This window comes from Neolamprologus brichardi, chromosome 10 (assembly GCF_056152115.1).
Source record: "Neolamprologus brichardi isolate AB-2024 chromosome 10, ASM5615211v1, whole genome shotgun sequence".
Classification (NCBI taxonomy): Eukaryota; Metazoa; Chordata; class Actinopteri; order Cichliformes; family Cichlidae; genus Neolamprologus; species Neolamprologus brichardi.
The window spans coordinates 24,844,937-24,870,589 of record NC_142113.1 but is presented as its reverse complement, the minus strand read 5'-3'; the positions used below and the strand labels follow the sequence as shown (position 1 = coordinate 24,870,589).

Genomic DNA, 25,653 nt, shown 5'->3' with positions numbered 1-25,653 from the left:
TGAGTGGATTCAGGTTAAAAAGCCATTTTGTATTCTTATATTGTCAAGATATTGCTGATAAGCAAAATGCCTCTGGGTTGATGTGGACAGCAGGGGGGTCTGCTGTCAACTATCATTTTATTTAGGATTGTTCAGAATTGCAGTGCGTGTTCTTCAGTCTCCCTAACGGCCTAGCCCCCCATTCAGACACATTTTATGTGTGCAAAAAGCACATGCATCAGTTGTGTATCAGTCTTCAAGGCCTGCGAGCATGCTGACACACACACTTTATGGCATGTAACAGAGCCCTGCAGAGCGCCTCCCTGCTGGGAGCTGTCCTCTCGCTCTAGGAGACCTCGCTCACTCCCTTCAGCAGGGAGCATGGCAAGAAACACAAGAAACACTGATAAGTACACACCGTGAAAGATACTGTATTACTGTCTAATGCAGTGCTTGTCAAATGGTGGTACTGCCAGGGGTTCTGTGAAGTCCCGCATGGGGTACGTTTAACGTTAACAAAAATATCAGTCAAACACGAATCCTGGAAGATAAATAAAAAAGTGAGCTAAATAAAAGATAAATCAAGTTTTATATTCAATATTCTCATTTCCAGTGTAGTTTCAGTCAGCTGCTGCAAACTGTCAACTGCTATAAATCCTCACAGAAGGCAGAGGCAACAAGCCCAGTCGCATTTACTCAGGCAAACATCAGGTAAAATTGATTCTAGGTTGAAAAGTGTGGAAGACATAGATGTTTCTAAGAGAAAGAAGTGAAGCCTAGTTCTTTGTAATGACAATGCACAAAACAAAAAGAAAAAAAGATCCTCAGTGAGGCACAATATCACAATTCCTACTAAACTATTAATGCAATTTATTAACCCTTTCAGGTGTAATGTCTGATTTAGACTTCTTTAGTGAATCTTTGCAGACCCTACAGTGTAACCCGTAGGTGGCCAATGCAATCCAGTGTTTCATATGCGGTGCCAGCCATGATAGAGACAAATAAAACGATGGGGCATTTACAACATTTAACACATATGTAAAAATCCCTTGTTATTTACCTTGGGTGGTAACTCTACCTTAAATTTAAGAGCCAAAATGGATCATATGAAAAAAAAGAAGTAGATTTTAATGCAAGTAAGGCAGGATGATTCTTTTCTTTGGTCTTTTATTCCCCGAACCTGTAAGAACAGTGAAATAAAAAAACAAAAATGCTTTTGTGCTAATTGCCCACAGTTAGGGTCAGGGCTGGATTATCACTGGGAATGACTTAGACCTCAGAGAATTAAGAAGACAACAATGCCACGGGTGCATAATAACAAAAACATTCAAGTATTATTTAGTGAGAAGCTCTGTGTTTAATAAATAAGACACTGAAGGGTCAGAGGGGCACTTGGTCTGACATTCACCTAACATGTTTTTCTTTACTTGCCTAGATACTGTATACTGTCACTATGATGGATGTTTATATTAAACATGGCCAGAATGTCCAATAGTTTTCCTCTACTCTTGGGTCTGTATGATGACATAGAGAAATATGGTTGCACATCCCTGGCTGTGACCACAGAAGCTCCACCCACTTGTTATTCAAACCTTGTGCTTGTGGGGGACAGCCATTAAGGACAAGGCTGTCTTAAACGGATCTAAAACGGCTCGTTTCAGACTGTGGACGAATGCAGGAGTTGCACCAAGGTCCACAAATAGATAAATAAGGGTTCAGGGGCTCATTCAAAAATAACAAAAAATGTAACAAGTGAAAAGCTGTGTATGTGCTTGTTGGTTTTCCGGTAATTTTACATAAAAAATATGGTGTAATAATACATTACAATAAAATATGTTTTCTTATACTGAGAGAATTCAATTAGGGCTGAAACTAATTATCGGTTTATCATTGTCTCTTTTAATTGGTAGTCATAATATTACCTAAGAAAAACTGTTGCAAATTTGCCCAAATGTGAGATATTATTATTGGTTGTTTTGTCCACCCAAACCCTCAAGATATTCTGTGTGCAATAATCAGAGCTGGAGTTAGATAATGGATAGTGTTTTTGCTCGGTACAAAAAACCAACCCTAATGATTAATGGATTATCAAAATGTTTTCATAACTGGCTAATCATTTCAGGCCCGTTATTTGTGATGCCATAACTGAACAGAAAGAGGATTGGCGAGTTCTACATTTACCAGATAATGACAAACACATGCACACTCCACACACATGTCTGCACACACAGCAGGCCAGGAAACGGCGCAGACCCATGCAGTCATACTTCAGTGAGCCTCGCATATACAGCACAGCGATGATCTCCATCTCTCCCTCCCATTGTATAACATGGGGGAGCCCTTAATGTTGGAATGTCTTGTTGTAACAGGCTCTCGCTGTTTACACAAACAGAGTCCTGACTGCACGGCTCACTGACTCTCCTGCTGCTGTGCATCATGTTTATATATACATGCTTGTGTGCGCATGCATGCACCAGTACAGCAGGTGGCAGCTGCAAGATCATAGTGAGGTTTTAAAAAGCTCTGCAGTCCCTGTAGGGTGAAATGGTCGAAATAGATTATCTGAAAACTACAGCGACTGTCTAAACAGTACAGCAAATAATTTACCGGATTTAAAAAAAAAATTGTAATGTGAAAATTAAAAACACAGAAAAGCCCAATTTATCGTTTTTAATTATTTTTATGTGCCGCATAATGAGCAGCAGCTCTTTTGCGAGCGCATTTCTCTTTTCTTCTTCTGACTTTTTATTAGCAGCAGCTGTTGTTGTTTTTTATTTTTTACCACCAGATGACCCTTGTTGTGCAGTTCGCAGCAGGAAATGGAACAAAGTGTAGCAACTTTAATTCCTCGTTAAAACCAGTTTAAAACCAGCCTCCTCGTTTTTATTTAAAAAATACATTTTCTGTGAAAATCTGCAAAAAACAAAGCAAAACAAAACAAAAGACAGATTATTTTTTTAAATAAAGGAAGAAACAACCATTAAAGCTGGTTGGTAAACATGACAGTACACCGAGCTTTGTGTTAAGATAAGAAATACTTATGTATTAATCATAATAATGCTATTTATCCCATACATCTGTATGAGAATGCTGTATGAGTTCATAAGCAATACACATATAAACACACTATGGCGTCATTTATTAGAAACTTGTGCATAAAGTAAACTTAAGGTGTTTTTTAAACATTTTTTGGGTCTACATGAAACATAATTGATATCAGGTTTGTTACATTTTACCCTGAGTGAGACTTTTCATCTGGATTGAATGTCTTTTGCGCTCCGTTCAATAGCTGTTCAGGTATTTCACTCAGAACCACAAATGTCAAATTCATGGAGGAGTTAGAGGAAAGCTCAGGGCACGTCTCTACAGAGTCTTTTATCATCCAGAAGCTGCTGAGATATTTATTTAGTAAGGACCAAAGGGGTCAGGCCAAATGATGGGCTGAATGATTCAATACAGCTGTGCAACTAACAGGGTTAGTTTAGAGCGCTCAATTTGATCTTATATCAAAAATACACACAGTATTATATCATAGATGCTCTGTAACATCCAGAATAGACCTTTTTAAAGGCGCGTGTGTTACTTGTGTGTGTGTGGTTGTCATTGCCAGCAGCAGGCTGTCCTCATGGTTACTTTAGCATGGAGGAGCAGGACATGCATGAATGGAGCTGAGAGAGACCAGAGAGCGATTTCACACTGAGACGACCTCTGTGTGTGTCCAGAGAGAAGAGTGTGAAAGCTTAGTTCAGTAAGAGCACAACGCCAAATGTTAAGAAAAAAAGGCAGAATATTTGTTTGTACTGTGTGTTTATGTGGGCTAAAAATCTTTCCATTTTTATTTAGGAATATTAACATTTTCAAAGGGATGGTGAAGCTATAAAAACAGGCAGCAATAAACACAAAAAGGTCTTACACGCAGGCGTGTGGTGGACATCCGCAAAGACAGGAGGATACTTGGAAATATTCGATTTGAAAAGTTATATAAAGTGAAAACTGTTAAAGTTATTGGAGGTTAATGTTGTGGAAAACCTTTTTGAGCCTTAACTCTTTCCCATTTGGATGTACAGGTAACTCTTGTTTTATGAACTGAGGGGTTTCTATCATATATCGCGCCTAATTCCAGGAAAAAGTAACTGGATGCACAGCAGAAGTTAGTGAACCTATTCAATTGGTTGTCAAATCTCATCTTTACTGATATATTCTGATGTATCAAAACTTGTAATTAAAGAAACAGGGGAGGTCATTAAAGGTCGTCTTTATGGCAGAATAAAAAAATTTTATACGAACTGAACCAACCAACGAAAAATTTTGAAATAAAGAGGGAAAGTGGTTAGCTTTTTTGTTAAATTATGAAATTTTTTACACTTCTCTACGCCATAATGTTTCCACTCCTCCACTTTTCACTGTTTTATTGTTCCTCAAAGGAAACACAGAGGCTCTTTTCATTCAGACGTCTGCTGTGATATGCAGTTCTTATCGGCGCCAGACTCCTATCGAGAAGATAGCATCTACGACTATGTGCTTCCTTACTTCGCCTGTATCTGCACCAGAAACAAAGCTGGCATCCTTCCTGTCTCAACATCAGGTTTTGCATTAAATGTTCCAGATGAGTAAAAAAAAGATTTTCTTGAATTCGCTGCTCCACAACAGAAATGAGTAAATCAAAAGCTTACCTTGAAGCCTCAAATATCAGCTATTTAAACCTGACTTACCTACAGAGGGAAGTAAATTTATTGAGATTACACTGCTGGCAGGGCAAATTTACACAGTACCTCTTTACCGCTGCAGTTCTCGGTGCCCTGTAAGGTGCACTACGACTTGTCAGAAAGAAAAGAAATGTTTAAATAGAACTTGGATTGCTGGCAAACATCTATAACCCGATTCTAAAGCAACTCAGAAACTGAAACACGCATTCAAATAATTTGGTCTTTAAACAGGACAGAGTTAATTCACTGGGGGAGCCAGCTGGTGTTATAAACCTCTGTTGTTTAAACAGAGACGGCCTGTTAGTGGTATCATTCAATTCCTGGAAATTTCCTGGAAAGTCTGCCCATTTTAAAAAAAAATTCCAGTCAGCACTGTGGTAAAAATCCAGACCATGAAGACAAAGGAGGCTGGGGAAAAGCCATGTTCGGAGCAATACATGTGACCTGATAGCTAGTCTTTGTATGCCATCTTTGTACGCCCTATTAAACAGTAATGTACACTTGGTGAGTACATGCGTCTCCGTCTTCCACTTTTCCCTCTTAAAGATACATTTAGGAAATTTGTCTAAATCTTTATCCATGTGAATTCCAAGGACGGTGGGTCTGTAAAACCACTTGACGCTGGTGTTAAGGTTGTAGGAGTTATGTATGACTGCGTGAAACTCCCCCCCTCATTTCTGTTAAACAGCGCAGGTACATCTCCTCGACACTCTCCCCCGGTTTTCCAATTTATTTTATGGCTGTTGCTGAAACTGCGGAGGCCATTAACGCCGGGGGATCTTTGAGGGAGCTCCCAGAGGGAACGCTTCTCCACACAGCTTCTAAATTATAATTTCTTTCTTTGTTTTGACAGAAGCACCATCTTATCCTCTGATCTCCCAGCGACCGTTTCCAACACCCCCCCCTTTCCTAATCTTATCTTGTTCTTTTATATGTTCTACAGCATGCAATAGGAGAAAAAACTAGTCTGTGGGTTTTCAAGGACGCCTGCAGGCTCTGCTTGAATGTGTGGAAACTTCCTCCCTGCAGGTTGTAATCTCTCCACAAATCCAACCATCAGCACAAGAGACCTTTTTTTTAAACATGTTTTTGTCAGATCTGGGCTTTGTTTTTTAAACTTTTTTTTTTATACGTTCTGCTGTTTGCTTTTTCTCAATCTCCACAGTATTACTCCCTCCCTGAAAACCTCCTTCCCTTTCTTGTTTAGAAGGTGCAACAGCACCGGGGGATTTGTCTTTTTGAAGTGTATGATTAATTTTCCCTCTTTCTAGGCGCACTGAACTGCAGCGTGTATGTATGTGTGTAGCCACTGTGTCCCATTTCTTACCTGAGCTCATTAGTGCAATGTGAGAAAGTTTTTTTCCCACCCCCTCCCCTCCCCTACTGTCTTTTCCTCCCTCTCGCCACCTTTTGTTCCATCCTTTTGCTATTTCTCTCTCATTGTAGCTACTTCAGCTTCCCTCTCTTCTTCCACTACTTCTTTCATCCCATTACCTTCTTGTCCCTTCCCATCCTCGTCTTCCTCTGTCCTTATTTTCTCTGTCTTCCTCGCACTCCTACACACATAAACACACACACACTTGCTGAAAGCAGATCAGAGAGGCCAATACTAACCGCTGTCAGCTTGTCACGGTTGGGTTTGAGCCAGAATATAAATGCAGTGCACTATCTGCATAATAATAATGCTGCGCGAGAGCATGTGTATGCACTTTTCAAGAAGTCCTACCTACAATGGGGATTATAACTGGAGCTGTTTTTGCAGGTGTGTCCACTAAAGGCAAAAAATATTACCCGCATAGTGCTGTACAACAATTTGTTACATTGACAAATTACAAAAAAACGCGTAAGAATGAGCAATGCAGGCTGGTAAGCGATAGATAAAACTTAAACCAGCACAAAATTAATAAGAAAACCTGACTCCAGCTCCAGCTTTAGTAGTTACAAGGAAGAAATACTGTTATTCTAAAGGCCTGACAAGAGAAGAGGAGGTTTACGTGTGACATGAGTTTCTTTTATGGCTTTCTTTAAAGTAGTCAAGCTTTTTCAAAACCTAAAAAGAACATGTTACCTTGGCTTAACCAGAGTGTGTTCACTTACTACACTGCACTACAGCCACTGTCCCTACAGCACACCTACAGATAGTCCTCAATGAAAAGGAAAGGAGCTTAACTGCTAAAATAATTTTCACCCGCTTCTTGACAAAAAGCCCACATATAATATTAATTGTGTCAGAATTGAAATAAAACAATTCCCATATCCTAGTTTTGACCATAAATTGACAGCTTCTTACTACAATATGCAAAATCCCTGTTTGTGAGTGTGTGTTTGTTTCTTTGGCTGCCAACACCTCCTACACAATTAGGACTTGAAGAGGCAAACGTGGCACACAGTTACAACGTGTGACCCTGAAGGTTTTTATCTATATTAGATGTTACGATGCCATCGTGTTGTCTACCAGCAACCCAAAAATGAGTTAAAATGACCTTTTAGCATTCATGCAAAATGGAAAATGGACTGCGTTTTTCTTTATGCGCCTACCTACAACGAAACCTGTCGTTTAATTTCACAGCTAACAGGAAGAACAGGCTTGACAACACTTCAGCATGGCCATGTATTCGTTTTCCTAATTTGCAAGAGGACATACACGCTTGATGGCATCAGTCTTCAACTGATTACTACAAGAGACTGGGAGCAAAGTTACAATCAAAACAAAAGCTTATCAGAATGCTTCTAATCACTGGTGTAAAATTAAAATGACATAAAAGTATCTAATGTCATTAATTCTTACAAGAAGGTCTTTTACCCCAATTTAAAATATCTAAAAGTGTAACTGTAGGTACCCATTATATTTTGGACCTATCCAAAATATAATGAAAATACAAATGAAGCTAGCAGTTGAGCCCAGAAACGAATCATTAAAGTGAGGCCACAGAAGGAGAGAGCTAATTCACTTCACCCCACGCGGAACAAGTTAAAAGTTGAATTATTTTGTGCGTATACTTTAAAATTTAGCAATGACAAAAACTCTTGACCAATCCGTTTTGTAAACGTGTAAAGGCTTGGGGAATCTCCCCATTTCAAATTCTTCACACAGTTCGTCTCAATTAGTTTTTATTTACTTTCTGTGCTTCTTGCTACAAAATGCAGTTTTCTGCTTTATGCATTCAGCATCGTGTAGCTTCTCTGTCTCGATGGGAGACCACTTGGGATATCACCCGCATGCCTTTCCGCCTTGCTGAAACCATGCTAGCACTCACAAAGCATGACGCGGGCAGCGCCCGACATGACAGACAGGCATGCAGAATGGCAGACAGAGCATGGATGACAGATGAAGTACTATGAGAGACAGACAGGCGGACAGAGGGTAGTGGATCTGTTTTAGAGTTAAAGGAGCTGGAAACAAGCCCATAAAGGGAGTAAGAGTGGAGCGGTTTATGGAAGGGAAACTAAGGGTATCTGAAAAACCTGATTCTCATAGTTGTAAATGTTTTGTGCGCAGCCTAGAATGAGTGTTGGACAGTCCACATTCCTGAGCTTCCTTGGGCAAAATACTAAACCCCAAATTGCTCCCACTGAATATGACTGTAACCATGGCAGTCAGATAGTGCCTGAAAACTACAAACTCCAGTATAAGGAATGCATGAAGGGCAGAAAAACAGTGCCATGGTTCCCAACGTGAATCGTCCAGCATCAACTCAAGATGTTCACAAAAAACGAGCCTGTACATCGTTTTTGTGTATTCAGCGTATTCACCCATTTTACAAAGACACACAAGCAATCACATGTGATTTGGCCAAAGATACGAGCCCACTGAACATGATCAATAACGACTTAACATAAGTCTTTTAAATTTCTCTTACAGCCTAAGTTCACTGACGGTTAAAGTGGAAGCAATTTCCAGCAACACGGAGTCAATGACGAAACCAGATTTTTCTTAACTCGCAGAGTAGTGAATGAAGCAGCTACCAATGAGACCTAAGGATACGGCTGTCATATGAAATGGTGCTAAATAAGGGTTACCTTGGCAACTGAAGCCTTAAATGTTGTTGATTAGTCTTTAAGTGCAGATGGAACCAAGGTGCCAGAAGGAGGTGGCCTATGGTCTGCCCAGTCTGTCCAGACATCGTAAAAGGTTTCAACAGGTAACCCTGCTGAAGGATCATTAATGGTTGCGCTTGCTCACCTGAAGGCTTCTTTATTACTCTCTGCATGGCTACCACCACCTCACAGTCTCCTCTCTCCTTATGCCAACAAAGTCAGTTTCTACTCCACGGTAAGAAACTGACACTTGTTCTCTACTTAGTCATCTGTATTTTTATTTTTTATTTTTACAATTCAAAAAAATTTCCTGTGTGACTACATAAATAACAATATTAAATAACCAGTCTTACAGTTATTGACCAAAGTCATCATAATGATAATTTCTGTCATAATCTAGCAGCCCTACGTTTAATGCCATGAAATCAGTCTAAATGGAAGAAAGCCAGACCGATAACAACTGATGGACTGACTAAAACAGGATGTCAGATGAGACAACCAAAATAACATAACTGAAAGAGACAGACGAGGAAGATACGAGCCTTAGAGGAGACTGCAAATGAGAGAAGGAGAGAGGGAAACAGATGGAGGAGAAAAAATAATTAAAGAAGAGGATAAAGAGAAATGGAGAGTGGAAAATACTAAAAGGCAAAGATGCTGAGAGACACGACAAATCATTATAGCAGACAACCTCATCCTTCACTCTCTGGTGCTCTTTCTTTTTCCCTGACACACACACACGCACACACACACACACACACACACACACACACACACACACACCAACTAGTCTCTCTAATCTAACTCCTGTGGCAGTGTGAATAGATATGGCTGTTTAGTGCCAGCAGCACAGCTCCTGGTACCTGATGGCAGCAATCTGCTGAGTCAGGAGCTCTGCACTGCGTGTGTGTGTGTCTGTGTGTGTGTAGGTGTGTGTGTGTGTGTGTGTGTGTGCCTTTGGGAGTGTGTTACTGAGAAACAGAGAGAGTGAAAGCGTTCACATTCGATTTACTTGAGTGCGTAAATGTGTGTGTAGTCTTCTTCGGGAACGAAGAGCACTGCAAACTCAACACTCCAACTACACACACACACACACACACACACACACACACACAGAGAGAGCCACAGGAGCAGGCTGACAGAAGTTCACTATCATTACCATGCCAGCAAGACGTTAGTGGTATTACCATGACAACAAGCTTTCACTGTCATCGCCATGACAGCTGCAGGTCACGACTCCTCGAACTGAAAAGCTTCCTTTTAGCAACAAAGATGCGGATCGCTGTAATTTCTTAACAACTATTCTTAAAACATCATCAATATAACAAAAAAAACCTAAACAAAAAAAAATCAGAATTTCCAGCAGGATGACAATATAGCAACAAATATGACACATTTAAACAACTGTTTTTGTTCTATAACTATTTAACCCTAATCTCTGTTTTTAGTGATAACTGTCACTAAGGTTCTGTCTTATACATCATATCAAGTGCTATCAAGGAGGCTTCAGCACGAGAACAACCTCAAAACTAGAGTGATTTGCAGTAAGAACAAGAACAGAGTATCCTGCAACAAATTGTACCGCATCCAGACAGCACTGATCTCAACATGTCTTGAAGGATTACATCAGAGGTCATCAAATGTTTGAAGTCATGCCCCACTTCAGAAAAGTGTTCCAGCCCTACATCACTCCATTTTTATCATTAATAATGAAAAAGGATCCAAATGGAATTTTAGGTCAGCAGTTTAGCAAAAGTATTGCATTAACGGTTTAGGAATTGGAGTCCTTTTTATACACGGCCTCCCATTTTACAGATGCTCAATAATTTGAAATCTAATTTTAAATACTTGGATGAAATTGCTGTCAATGACTGCCTGAAGTCTAGAGCATGTGGACATCACCAAATGCTGTGTTTCCTCCCTGCCTGAGATGCTCTGCCAGGCTTTTACTGCAACTGCCTTCAGTTGCTTTGCTTGTTCTCTGCCTTCAGTTTTGCCTTTAGTAAGTGAAAAGCTGCTCTGTTGGGCTGAGATCAGGTGGCTGACTTGGCCATTGAAGAAAATCCAGTTTCTTTGCCTTGAGAAACTCTCGGGTTGCTTTTGCAGTATGCTTTGAGCCAGTATCCATTTGTACTGTGAAGTGCTGTCTGATTGGTTTTGCAGCCTTTGGCTGAGTACAGAGCAGCCATCCCCATGAAACTACTTAATTGTCAAGCGTTCAATCACCTTTGACCTGCTGGAAATAGGGGGTATGTTTACAAGTTGCTGTAATTCCTCAACAGTTATTGTAATATTTCTATTGACTCCTTGAAATAAAGCTGAAAGTCTACACTTAAGTCTTGTTTGTGGGCCTTTTAAACATAAATTTGCCACAAAGTTATAAAATTTCAGAAGCAGATTTTATTTCTCTGTGACCCATGAAATTGAAGTTATGACTCTCTCTCCATTTATTTAGACACGGGCTTCAAAATAACTGTCCAAATTCATTCCAAGATGGCTGTCTGGTTGTGGGACTTGAATCTACGCGGACTTTGTTTTAATCCAAATTTTTTCCTGGTTGTCCAAGCGCCACCTTCAGTGGCTCTATCCCCCTGCAGTCTTAGAACCACTGGATTATAAGACGCAAACATCTGAAACAGACCAAAACGCATCAACAATTTAACCTCCCTGTTTTATACCATCAAAAACTGTACAGGTCTACCCAAGAGAAATGGTACTTTATAAATGCGAATATTCATACTGCACAATTTCTACCAATGGCGTCACAAGCTGTGAAGTCCTCAGTCTGGGTCTGGAATAGTTACACTAAGGATCAATCAGCATATAATAATCTGTGATGCTTCTACCAAGGACTCATTTCCAGGTGAAATTCTAATATTTCCACAATCCACAGAGACAAAAACCCACAATTCTAGATGAAGATAGCAAGTGGGGAACTGTGAGGAGAATACAAATATATAAAGAAATAGACTCCATTTAACCTGGATGTTTCACTAGGACTGTAAATCTCACTGTGAGCAGTTATCTGACCACCACAGCAGGAACAACTCAAGCAGCCTTCTTCATCCTTCCTGCTCTCCATCACAGAGCATCTGCACAAAATGCACCAAGGTCAGTCATCTGTGTAGAGTGGATAGAAAATCGAGCTCCATTTATGTGGATGGTCGGTGTCACAATATCTGGCTGAACTATTATTCCAGTGTTCTTTGCTGTGCAGGTGTCAAGTGTGGCCTACTGTGCAAAAATGATGACAGGCCATTTCCAAAACTATCCACCCACCACACTCAGGCAGCAAGGGCTTGGATGTAACTGTTATACACTTGAGCTTTCCAAATTGTACTTTTTTCGGGGGGGGGGAAAGGGGGGTGGTGGAAGGATAGAGTACGTGTTGGCGGCATTGGCTACAGAGCTCGAGTGGGTGAAAGGTAACAGGCTTTTTATATTGGTAAGTTTAGATGGCTGCAATTAGATGAGTGGAGACGCATGCTCACATTTTGTCTCACCCTTACCTCCAGCCATGTCCTCTTCCAGCAGTTGTATCTGAAGGTGGAAGATCTTCTCCTGGAGGTCACAGAGGGTGTGTTTCATTTTCTCCCTCCGTGTCACCATGTAGCACAGATTGCGCACCTGAAACACAGGAAGAGGAGCAGTAGCTATAAGTAGGGGCTTGTGCACGGGCAACATAATTCATCATGATGCAGTGAAAAGATCAGCCAAAAAAAACCAAAAACAAGAAGACTTGGATGACAAGGAAGCACGAGTGCTCGAGCACAACCTGGCTAATGGTAGCAGACCTGCATGATTGGTGCTACAAATTAATTATTATTTGCACATTATTTTATATAATATTTGTGTTAAGTACATGTTTAATAGTGAACTGACTTGTGAACAGTACAAGGAAATGCCAATGAAATGTAAAATAGGCAACACTTTATAATAATGGCATGCTATTAAGCATTAAGTGTATTCATATGACAACAGCACCTGCAGAACACATGACAGCCCAAGCATGTCAACATCCTAGACATAGGCATGATTTTGAATATCTGAACAGTCATTAGGTTATTAAAAAAGTCAAATAGCTAAGGTGAATATTTTATTTTTTGACAAAAATACAAATTTCTTCTTCTTTTTAACGGTTTGGGGCCCACCATTAAACCACAAAATGAAGGAAGAATGAGCCACTAACTAGGACGCATCAGACCAGAAAACCTGTGGGATGTTTCAAATTATTGCTTGAAATACCCCACGACAACTGGTACAGGCGCTAGCCCCCCATTTCCATTATTATATCACTTTCTTTAGAAAGCATTTAAAGAAAAACAGGTCTGACCAAACAACAAAACCAAACCTATAAGACAAAAACAGCCCAGAGAGTAAAAGTTCTAGGGACGCATACAAGCTGTAGAAGGTAATAATGAATGCACATAAAAGAGTAACATAAAATTCATAGTCAACAAATGACACTAAATCGAAAGTCAGGAAATAAAAGAGCGTTTTTAAAAAAGATTTAAAGACAGCAGGTGAAGGAGCACGTCTCATGTGCAATGGCAAAACTTTCCACTGTTTTGGAGCTGCAGCTGCAAATTGTTCCTATTTGCAATACATAAAACCATAAAAACAAAACAAACAAACAAGCAAAAAAAAAAGTTAAATGGATTTGCAAACAAACTGCAAGCCAGTAAAGGGAAGTCAGAATTGAAGTAATGTGCCCTCGCTTGCTTGTGCCAGTTAAAAATCGATTGGCGGCTTTTTGCACCAGCTGTAGGCGAGCTATGGAAGCCGGGCTAATCCTAATAAGAAACACACCGGAGTAAGTGAGAGACTAGAGGTTATAAAAAAGCATGTATTAAGTATTAGTTAATGATTTCAGGCTCTTGTTTTATGTGTCAATGTAACCATGTTAGCAGTGCTCTCATCTGGCTTTTGTGCAACAGTTGGTTCATACAGGTAGCTGGTATTATATAACCTTTGTATACTTTATGTTTATTAGAGGTGGGAATCACCATACATCCCACGATACGATATTATTGCAATTTTATAAAATATTTTGTGATATTCAGATTCTGTACATAAAGGTAAACTTTATCAATATTCATTTTATCTAATATCAAAGTCTCACACTCAGTCTCTCATTTCAGTCAGTTTTATTGTTGACAAACTGAACGGTTTGTATTACAGTCTAGTCCAACTTAACTGAATGCAACCATCTGGTACAATTATAGCTATTCTGAACTATGCAATTTATGAAAACTATGCAGCCCCTTCAGCAACTGAAGAATTTGAAAGTAAATTAAACAAAATATAATTTTATATTAAATAAAAACATTTTAAACTTAATTAAAATAAAACATGTCTTAAATTAAAATAAGTAAACTGTCATGTTTATTGCTGCCAAAACAAAAGTTAAACACATTTGGACAGTGAAGGAATGTCAGGATTCTTGCTCAGAAAAAGGATGCTCTGAAGTCAGAGCATGTTCCAGTCCACAAAAACTTTTTTGTAACAAAATATCGATTTCTGCTGTTCCTGTATCGATACATTATTAGCAAACAAAATATCACGATACTACACAGTATCGATTTTTTCCCCCACCCCTAATGTTTATGCTTGCTATTAGAACATTGCCACTTATATATAAAACAAGCATAAGCTACTTTCATCATTTATACAGACCCTTCTCTTTTTCCAATATTGCGTTATTCTTATAAGCAACAAATGTTAACTAATCAGAGTGATCACAGACCACTGAGAGTGTGCAAAAGCGATGATATACAGCTAAGTTATAAGATCTCCATTTCCAAACTCACCAGTGTTCGCTTCTCTACATTACCCAAAGTAAACTCTGAACTGATTTTGACAGAACTGGGTCGAGACCACGCCAAAAGAACTGCTATGTTAGTTACAGTAGTTGTGAATATGAGACAAAGCAAAGCAAATACGCGTCAGATGCTGTTTGGTCCAGCAACACTTCGAGAAGCAAAAATTAAAGCCAGCAAACGCAACACAATGCAGACTTTTTTTTTTTGAAGTTGGTGACCTAGAGGAAAGTCAAATGTGCACATTAGAATTACAGCCATCAGATGGACCGAAAATGGCCTCCAGCAAACATTAAAGTTGCTCTGTGAGTATCAATAACTGTCTGTTAGTGTTTCGTGAAACTAAAGAGATTCACATTTCAAAAGAATCATGAGGTTTAAATGATACATGTCATAATATCAGGGGTTTATAGTGCATCACTCCGCTTCTGACACGGTCACAGAGTCAAAAGGCGGCATCCTGTTTCCTGCCAACAAACTCGATCTTCTTCCACTCGAACCCAAACTCCAGCTGAGCCCTCGTGCTCCTTCATTCTGCCAAATTACTATCATATGGCCCTGCAAGCGGTATATGACCGCATTAGTGTCTGCGCTGAGCTGGAAGATGGATGTGCGAGCATGCATGTTTATGTCATGCGCATATGGATGTTCAAAGAAAATCTGTGGTTGTAAATGCATGTGTTACTGTTTCGTATTGGCAAGACATTAAAAAAAAAGATGAAGAAGAAAGCAAATGAAATAGCTGAGAATTAGACTAACAGACAGAAAGAGATGGATACATTGAGAAAGACAGGTACATAAATATGATTCAAAGATATAGAAATACATAAAAAGCTTTAGTTATTAAATGCTAACCAATAAATCTATCTGCAGATAAAATGATGACAGAGCCTGTGTATGCTCCAGCAGTATGTTTCAAAGGGGAAAAGGAGTAAGATGATGAGAAGAGAAAATGTCCAGCGCATCTGAACAAACATTTGCTCCACACTCATTTTTGTGAGAGAGCAAAGGCAAATTTCTAGTTATGAACCGAGTTATCCAGCTACAAAGTACTTTACATCTCATTATAGATCACTGGACCCGTGTTCTTACTTTTCCTTCTGAGGCTTTTGATTTAAAAATCCACTAAACATAAAACAGAAACAAGTGTTTCAATTTTAAGTTGGCTTATCTTTTCTTAAAATTCGTTTTCTATTGATCTTCTTTCTTATCTCGATGCACATTAGTACCAAAACTAGCACGGCTGAAAAGTAAAGCCTGTGTGGGTTAACACAATGCCAAGGAGGAAAAACGTCAGCAGTGATTAGAGCAGCCATTGTTGCTCTCCAGGGAAGGGTTACAAGGTCATTTTCAAACAATTCACGGTCCATCATTACCTCTGCTATGGAGGTTATGGTTTCGTTAGCATTTGTGAGCGTGTCTGTGTCATTATTATGTCTGTAAACACGATAACTCGAAAGGTTTGGAATTCTGATCAAACTTTGCGGGGGTGTGGAGTGGGGTCATGTTCACAATTCAAATTCGACTCATTTCCACAGAGGTCTTTAAGGTCAACTTAATGATTTATTGGATGAAAACTGATTTAAAAAAAAACTATGTGCTACATATTGTCAACATACAGAAAAAACTATATAAAGATTTAATATATCACATCTGACCTATGACCTCTCCTTCAAGGCCAAAGTGATAATAATGCTATTATGCTAGAGTTACTGCCATTGTTGGTACTAACATATAACTATATAGGGAATTATATATGATGATTTTGATTGACTTTAAATGTACATTAGAGTACCAGGTTAAAGCTGTTTAAATACAACACAACAACAATTTGAGGAAACAAAATGAACATATACAAAATACAATCCTTCACTCTGAAAAGTAAACACTGCCCAGAGAGTGAGCTGCCTCCTTGGAGGAGGTTTATCCTGCAATGAGAATGCTTATTTGCAAGCGGAAAAAATTCAAGACAGCTTCCAATTTTCCAGGAGAAAGCCTCTTCTGTCTAAGAAGAACATGGCATCATGGGTTACGTTCGCAGAGTTGCATCTGGAAAACTGTAAGACTTCTGAATAGAATACAATAGAATAGCGTTTTATTGACATTGTGCATGTACAGCAAAATTGTGGAACAAAGTCCTTGGGACAGACAAGACCAAAGCACAGATGTCTGGCCATAATGCACAGCACCACGTTTGGAGAAAACTAAACACAGCATATCAGCCCAAATACCTCATACCAGCTGTCAAGCACAATGGTGGAGGGATGATGATTTGGGCTTATTTTTCAGCCACAGGAGCCGGACACTTCATAGTCGACCATGAACTCTTCAGTCCTCATCAAGGTGTTAACATCGTCCAGTCAAAGTCCAGATCTCAGCGTGACTGAAAAGCTGAGGCAGGACTTTAAGAGAAGTGTGAATAAGCAAATGGCCGAAACCTCAATGAACTGAGATCGGTGTAAAGAAGAGTGGGCTAAAATGCTTCCACAGTGATATAAGAGACTAATAAGGTCATAAAACAATTACTTAAAGAGGTGGTTTTACAAGCTACTGAGTCATGGGAAGTCCTTAGTTTTTCTCATGACTCGTTGCAGTACTTCTTAACTCTGCACATGAGACCCACTCCCGGGTTTGACATTAGAAAGATATGTGCACCCCTGAGCAGGTGCGCATTCGCTGTCAAAATAAAAGACACGCACCAGATAAGAAGTTGCAACGCGCGTTTGCGTACATATAAAAGGGACTGTTTTTGTCCTATAGAGTGGGATTTTCACGGTATATTCTGCACCACATCTCTGTGCGTTCATCATTTGTTTGAAGCCAGCTCACCTCCTGCAACCACTTTTCCGAGAATACACGCTTTTTTTGCGGTTCTGTCATTACTTTGGAGGTGGAGGAACACCAAAGTAATTAATTAAAGGAGCTTGCATCTTCGACATCTTCGACATCTTTAAAAGTTCTAAACAAATGTCTGTCCTCCTCCAGAAAATCTTATGCACGCAAACACACGTTGCAACTTCTTATCTGGTGTGTCTTTTATTTTGACAGCGCATGCGCACCTGCGGACCACTTGTGTGCAGCCCTGGTTATACTTACACTTTATCCCTCAGATAATCTAATATTAATAACGTCCCAATTGGTTTTGCTGCAGCAATTTGTTTTTAGCTAATTCTATTTTTACACTATAAAACAAACAAACCGCAACAGCCGGTTATTATCAGCAGCTCATAGTTTAAATCATGACTTTCCACAAGAGCCCCTTCTTCTGAGGATCCAAGTTGAATTTGAAGTAATCAAAGATCAGCTGACTGAATATCAAAGAAAAATCACATCTATTCAATTTAAATTCACGTTATAGTTTTTCCCTCGTTATAAGCGCCCCATAGTTTGTAAACCACAGCAATGATGGTAATTTAAACCACGATTTCAGAACAGAGAGTAACAGGAAACAATAAGTTGGGCCATAATGAATGTATTTGAACCATATACATTGTGGTTGCATGCATTTACCACGAGACTAACACGGCTGCTGCTCTGTAAACCAAACACCATGTGCCGTGCATACTGTTTAGAGCAGTTTAATGCGCTTATAGATGCTATTCCCTGTTGCTCTGACAGCAGGAATCTGCAGTAAGAACTATTATAGGCACCGACATCCCTTATGTTATATAAAATGTACCAGTGTTGTGTTGATTTCCAGTTTTGTTGCAGTATACAGCACAATTGTCATGTGTGCATAGAAAGGGAGAAAAACTAATTGGGTCCAAGCCAGACTACTTGAGTCTCAAACTAACAAGCCAGAAACTGGATCTCTGCCAATTGGCTTTCTCTCACAACGGTGCATCAGTAATCATGGGTCTCTAAGTACATTTATGTGTGTGTGTCAGCATCCTATGTGTGCGTGCGCGTGTGTGTTTGTGCATGAGAGAAAGAAAGTCGCAAATGCAGGTATTTAAGAGGCAGCACTACCAATACAGCCAACGTGTAACCACACGCAGCGACGTTTTGTACTGGTAGGAACACGAATCCACATCCTGGACTGGAGCTACCTGCACTCACGTGGGTTAGCACAAGACAAAGATGCAGGACAGAGAACGATCTTTGATTGGCATTATCAGTTTACTTGTTTACTTAAACGGGGGCAGCTGTGTGTAGGTGTGTGTTCGTGTGCGCTGGCAGTCCTGCCGGCTGACTGTTTACAGTCTCCGTTGGTCTTGACGGATTCGTCAGCCTGGCCTATCTGACCCATTCCATCCCTGTGTTAGAGCAGTGCGGATAAAAATAGCTGCTCAACTGGGACACAATGTGCAGAGCCTGGCTTTGATTAGGACACTGTGTGTCTGTTTTCAAAAACAACCACCTCTGCCTGCAAACATGACAGGGGAGTGGAGAGCAGGATGAGGGGTGGGGAGGCGGGGTGGGTAAGGAAAGGGGAGAGCATTGACAGATGAGGGGATTTTGGAGTAAAATAACAAATAAGCCGCATCTTGGTGTTTGTTTGCTTGCTTGTTTTGTGCTTTGCTTTACCTCCACGTGTTAGCAATTTCCTCTAGCCCTCTTCTTCATACCTTTATATTAAGGCTACCCGTCCAAAGCACTGAGCAGTTTTTCAACTTTCTTGTTTAAGCAAAGTCATACTGAACCAAACGGAAGGGTTTTCAATAATAACAATAACCTGGAGTTGTGATGGATTGTGTGATCTTCTGGTTATGTGTGAAGCGCAGAAAGAGAGCTATAAGTTTCCTTGTTATTGGTCGGCTCTGTTGCACAGACTGATGAGAAATGAAATCTACTGAGAAGTGAAGGAGGCTGGCAAACAGTCACATCCAGGACTAAATTCATTTATTTCACTAAGGTCTGTCCAGCACGCTAGGAGCTGAGTTATTATAGTTTTGTATTTTGTAATTACTTTTTATATTCATTTTATTTTACCATGTTTTTTTAAGTATCTTAGGAAATGTTCTTGCTTCCCTTACTCCACTGCCTGCTGGAACCTCCTGCCCTTTACCAACTCTCCCTGCCCCTTTTTTAAATACTGCCCTTAACCTCAAGTCAGTTTTTCCTCCTCCTTAAGTACAAATGTGTCCGTCTCATTCAGACGTGTTGATCCACAGACACAAATCTGACAAGACGTGTAGAGTTAATTTTGTTTGTCAGCACAAAAGGTTACGAAGTTGGTCTTTAGACTAGCTAACCGCTGGACAAGGACACTTGAAAACCTCAGTCGCATGAGACGGAGACAATGAAAGGAAAGCAGAACAGCTCTCTCGTCAGGATCGAGAAGCTGATGATTTCACTGTTTTTCCTCTCCTGATAAAGAGAGATGTGCGGCTGTTGCAGTTTATAAAAACATCAGTTATCAGGGACGACTGTTTGTCTTTGGATAATCTCGCCAGCGTGAAGCAATAAAACAACATGACCTTTTAAATGCCGTGAGGGTTTCATTTGAAAATGCAGATGGCTTGTGAACGTGTTTATCTACCCGACACGTCGGGAAATGACTACAAAGACAATTTCCACAATGATATCCGGGAAAATAATTTTTTAAAAAAACCACTCACGTCCTCGTTTAGGCGGTTTTAAAAGCCTTTTTTCTTCCCCAGTCAGGAGAGACGTTCTGATTCATCACCATTTGTCATGACAGAGTCAATATGACACATTTTTGGAGACCGGTCGTTCGTTAATTTGTCCACTGAAAATTAAACTTGACAGACAATTAGCTTTCTGGCAGGTACACGGGCCGAGATATGAATAATAAAATAAAAGTAGTAACATTTGCTTATCAATGCAACGCCCAACACTTGATTTACAATAACGTTCGATAAATGACAGACAAAATGGACCTTTCGGCTGAAAGCATCCATCTACAACTCCTCGTGCTGGTTCATCCATCCTCCGTCCCTTAATCCCTCGACAGCTAAAGCTACCTCCCTCCTTTGTCATCCATCCATGACACGACAGGCTGGAGATAATCAGCATTACAAGTGTATTAACTCTGCTGAGCAAAGCCACCGCCTATCCATATCTCTCCCTTGCTCTTTAACCTTCACACTGCAAGGCTCTGTCATCCCCCCTCTCTGTGTGTATCATCACCTTTTCCTGCACTCGCCACACCGCTACTGTCCTGACAGCAAATGCACACCCACCCAAATGATTGTACACAAACTATATGCACATATATCACTCGCTGCCTGTTTATGTTCCCTCCTCAAACACACAGACGGTCTGTTATCAACTATTAAATTCATCATGAGTCATCTGGCAGGAGAGCGCCATGCTCGCTCATCCAAACACTGCCCATTTTTAAACACACTTCCACGGGTTGAGAAAACGCTGCAGAACAGTTTGAAATATGGAAATCTTCTGTAGCCTTCTCAAAACTCAAAGCACAACTGCGATCGGCAAACAATACTTCTAAATATTTATTTATTTTGTGCTCGTTGAGATTGAATCTCTTAACAAAAAAGAAATAAATATGCTGTAAAATGTAATGTAAATGTAAAATGCATGCTTGCACTTAAAAACGAATGGGTTAAAAATATAATTTGCCATCTACAAAATACAGAAGGCACAGCTACACACATGTAAAATGACTTTTTTACAGTAAAGCCAGATTACGCTGACACGACAGTGTCCATCGACGCTGTATACTGCTTATCAAAGTCAACAAACAAAGACAATACCACACCTACAAGGACTCTTTAGAATAATGCACACCTACGCTCTTATTTAGAATGGAAGTGTGGGAGTCAACAACGCTCCGATAACAAGCATAACAAACATTACACAACAGCAGCTATGCACCGGCTCTTATGAAAGCCAGATGTACAAGGAATCTACACGATACGATAATTTGACCCCCGATTAGATTTAGAGGCAAAGCAAGAGCATCAGCTAAGAGTTAGGAACGGGCTAATGTGCATTTAGGCTGACCGTACGGTGCCAGAGCATGTGAAATCGGTCTTACTTAAGGCTAAGTGTGCTTCTATTTTGGGATTCACACTAATGTATATCCATACATCCTATATTAAAAAACATTAGCCCTCTCTCTTACCAGCAGCCTGTTGATTTTGGCGATCTGCAAGGTTTTGGTGAGGCTGCTTGCCTGTTTGCAAGTTTAGTGGCCGCACTCTGTGAGCCAGCGCTTTCATTTGGTTTTTGATCTCTTTTGCTGTATTTTGAAAATAATAAGTTCTAGGGTCATTATTTAGTTGCCTCAAGTTTAATCTAGTTATGTTTCACTTACGTCTTCTGGTTAGTCTCATGTATTTCAGGTTGTCAAGTTTGTATTGTCACGTCTGTTTCTCATGTTTCCTGTTTTAATTTGAAGAGTTGTGTTTCTATGTTCATTGTGTTTAGTTTCACTCTTCCGCTGTGACGTTATGTTCATTTGTGTCAGCTGTTTCCCCATGTGTTTCCACTTCCCCTGATCACCTCCTGTGTGCTTTTAGTCTGTGTGTGTGTTCATTCATTCCTTGTCCCAGTGTCTGTTACCTTACCTTGTTTCCATGTCATGCTTCCAAGATTATTAACCATGTTTCTACATCTATGTCCATGTTCCAGGGTTTTGTTATGTTTAGCTCACCCAGTTTAGATTATTATTTAGTTCTGCCCTTCTCTTTATATTTCCAAGTCCAGACTTTAATAAACGGCTCGTTTTGGGTCCACCTTCTTCACTCCTTACAGTCTGCCTCAGCCGGACTGTGACACTTTGGTCAATAGACTGAGAACCTTCACAGACATTTCTGGTCAATGGTGTAAGTTTAAGCAACCTAAAGTTCACCATTTCTACTATTAAATACTTAGTGAAACACAAAAGCATACAGTACAAATACAAAAAAACTATCCATTTGTAGTCATGGTCCTGCGAGTAGTGATTCGGGAGTACAGTGGTTGACACATTCGCCTAATGCGAAAGCTCAGTAGTTCGAGAACAGGATGAGACACAAATCCCTGTGAGCGTTGTGTCAAGAAGGGCATCCGGTATAAAAATCTGTGCGACATCAACCATACAGATCCATCTGCTGTGGCGACCTCTTGTGAATAAAAAAGCAGCCAAAAGAAGCTTTAGTTCATGTCCTTTAAAACTTAATTACTATTATGTATTTATCTATTTGGTATAAAATGTTAAGTTGTAGCCTACCTGCAGGAGGCGTTGGCACACAGATTTTAATAACTGTTCAATACTTAAGTAACAGATTACTTTTTTTTGCTTGGTCTCAAATATAAACAGAATATATTTTGAACAGTTTTCTGTATTTTAAAACATTTTATAAAAATGTCAAAGTTTTGTCCATTGATCTATAATGAAATATGTATAAAACAGGTTTTAAAAAGTAACGTTTATTTATGTGTTTGCCTTCTCTTAACTATATGCAATGCTAAGTTTACACTAACGAAAACAAAACCTGAAAATGTTTTATTTATTAGGAAACAGTTCCAGCGGCATCAGTAATGATCTCCTCCTCCAACCTGTACACCTCAACCACCAATTAAAACTACAATATTTAGGGCTTTTTAGTTTTGACATTTCAAATCAGGTTGTCTGATACAGAATATCAAGGTGGGTGGAAAAAAACAAACAAACAGGAAATGAGTGCCTCTGTTTCCCTCAGTCAGCTGCTGTGTTTGTGTTTAGGTCTGAGGAAGACAGTGTGTATCCATGTGTGTGCTGCCCCCGGGAAAAAGGCAGGACCTATTTAAGTCTGAACTAATTCCCAAAGTGATCTCTGAGATAGAGATAAAAACCCAGGGGGGGGGCCAGAGATTGAATGAATGTGTGTGTGTGTGAAAACAGGAACATCCGTCTGTATGTGGGGATGCGTGTGTGTGTGCGTCTCTAAGGGTCTGTGACTAAAAATGGATTTCATGCTAACGACTTAAGTAATATGTGACGCACATGTGGTAAATTACTGTGACTAGATACTTACAAAGACAGACAGGGAGGCGGGAATCCAGTACAATCAAAAAGACAAAAAAAAAAAAGAAGTAAAGAACTGATCCAAGGATAACAACAAAGCTTGTTTTGTTTTTTTCGAGTTTCACAGCTCAGCCAAAGACTAAAACAAAATTTGAGTGAAACAAAAAAGTCAGAGAAGAAAAGCAGAAATGAGCCAAGAAACAAAGAAGATAACACTTTCTTTCTTTACTTCTCCAACTAACTTCCAGCTTAGATCCATATTGATTTGACCCTCTCAGCTCTCACTATATTGACTAAAAACCTGTGCTGCTTACTAATGAGCGTCATTGACTGCTCACTCACCCTGAAATACACAGACACCACTGTGAGGAAGCAGCCAGCTAAAGATCAGGATTATTGATCTTTAATTGGCCCAATATCACCCCAACCCCAATACGTAGAGCCTGGGTTAATTACTAACAAGACAATCCCAACTGGAATGATTAAAGTGGAGCGTGTATTTAAATGTAGACAGCTTGTTTCAGACAGAGCTCTGCCGTGATCGCAAGTGTAAACACGTAATCAATTTGTCACATGTTGCTCAAGTGTGTAGGATAGAGTGCTGGGATTGTGTGTGTGTGAGGTGATTTACATTGGACAGAGTTCCTGTTCATATCTATTTGAACACTTAATGATGAAGACAATTATTTAAAAACAGATCATAATCACTGGCTCAAAGCAAGCTGCATGCACTTGTGCAACAACCAGCAAAAACGCTGACTTGGTGACTGGCAGGTCTTTGTTAATGTGAAAATCCAGGCAGGGGTCACTTTAGTGATGAATCTTGGAACATAATTATCACCTGAAACTGCAGTTCCCCTTGGATTTACCAAGCTTACCCAGTTTCAGCTCAAGCCTTCGACTTCACCACTGTGTTTGACTCATGTCTCTCACAGACTTGTTTCTGAAACCAGAGAGGCTCTCAAAGAGAGCCCTAAAGCTAGATTAAGTCCTCCTCTGAATCCCTGTAGAGCCTGCGGAGCACTGGACGATGCTGTCGTTTGCACTTGTACGTGTGTGTGCTGTTGTGTCAGCATTGCTGTGCCATCGTGATTCAAACTGAGCTGATCATGTTGGACTTGGAGCTGATAAATATTGAATGACAGCTACTGTTGCTCAAGGCAAGAGAAAAGATGGTGTATACTAATGCTGTACAGGATGCTATAATCGTGTGAGCACCTCTATTAAAGCAAAAGTTTGGGCAGTTTGTTAAGCTGTGTGATAAAACAATACCATAGACTTCTCAGGAGTGGAGCAATGTTCATAGAGTTACATCTTCATCTCTACAGGCCTCAGTTAGCATGTTAAATGTTAACACTCAAGACAGCACAATTAGAAAATGAGTGAAGAAGTAGATGTTGTTTGGACAGGTCCCCACCAGAAAGCCTCTGCTCTCTAATAAGAACATGGCTTAGGTTTGCAAAGTCGCGTCTGAACATACTACAAGACTTCTGACACAAAGTCCTATGGACAAACAACAAAGTAGCCATAATAAACCAAGCACAGCATATCAGCACAAACAACTCATAAAAACTGTCAGGTGCAGTGGTGGAGAGGAGATTTGCATACATTTTGCAGCCGCACAACCTGAATTTTGCAGACTTCTAGAGTCAAACGCAAAGACATCTGTCCGACAGCTGAAGCCTGGCCGAAACTGGGTTACACAACAGGACAATTGACTTCAAGCACAGCAGCAAATCTACAACCAAGTGGCCGAAAAAGAAAAAGGTGTTGCAATGGCCCAGCTCAAGTCCAGACCTCAACACAACTGAAATCCTGTGGCGGGACCTTAAGAGAGCTGTGCACAAAAAACCCACAAACTTCACTGAACCAAAGCAATGTTGTAAACAAAAAAGTCCCACAAAAAGTGATTGCTGCTAAAGATGCGAGACGCTGAATCATGGTTTATACTGCTGCTAAAACCCTTTTTTTTACACTTATCCTTGTGCTATACTGTAACTAACAGACTAACCACAGTTGTTGTAACGTGTGTGTTACAGTAAGCCTAATGCTTCCTGAGTAGATAAAGAAGCAGAACAAAAATGAGAGAGAGAACATTTGACTTTCACTGGCCAACTGGCCAGAAGGTGGACTGATTAATAGATTGTTGAATCTGCTTCCTACAGGGAAACAGTAATTTTAAAGCTTTTGA

The 25,653-nt window shown here is 40.0% G+C and overlaps 1 protein-coding gene across 2 annotated transcripts in view; it reads right to left on the bottom strand.

Annotated features, from left to right (window-relative positions):
- jade2 (jade family PHD finger 2) overlaps positions 1-25,653 on the bottom strand; it is a 221,814-nt gene that overhangs the window by 29,752 nt on the left and 166,409 nt on the right. For both annotated transcript variants that reach the window (XM_006785027.2, XM_006785028.2), the window contains exon 11: positions 12,233-12,350. In XM_006785027.2, the coding sequence (XP_006785090.1) occupies positions 12,233-12,350 (118 nt within the window). The remainder of the gene's footprint in view (positions 1-12,232; positions 12,351-25,653) is intronic.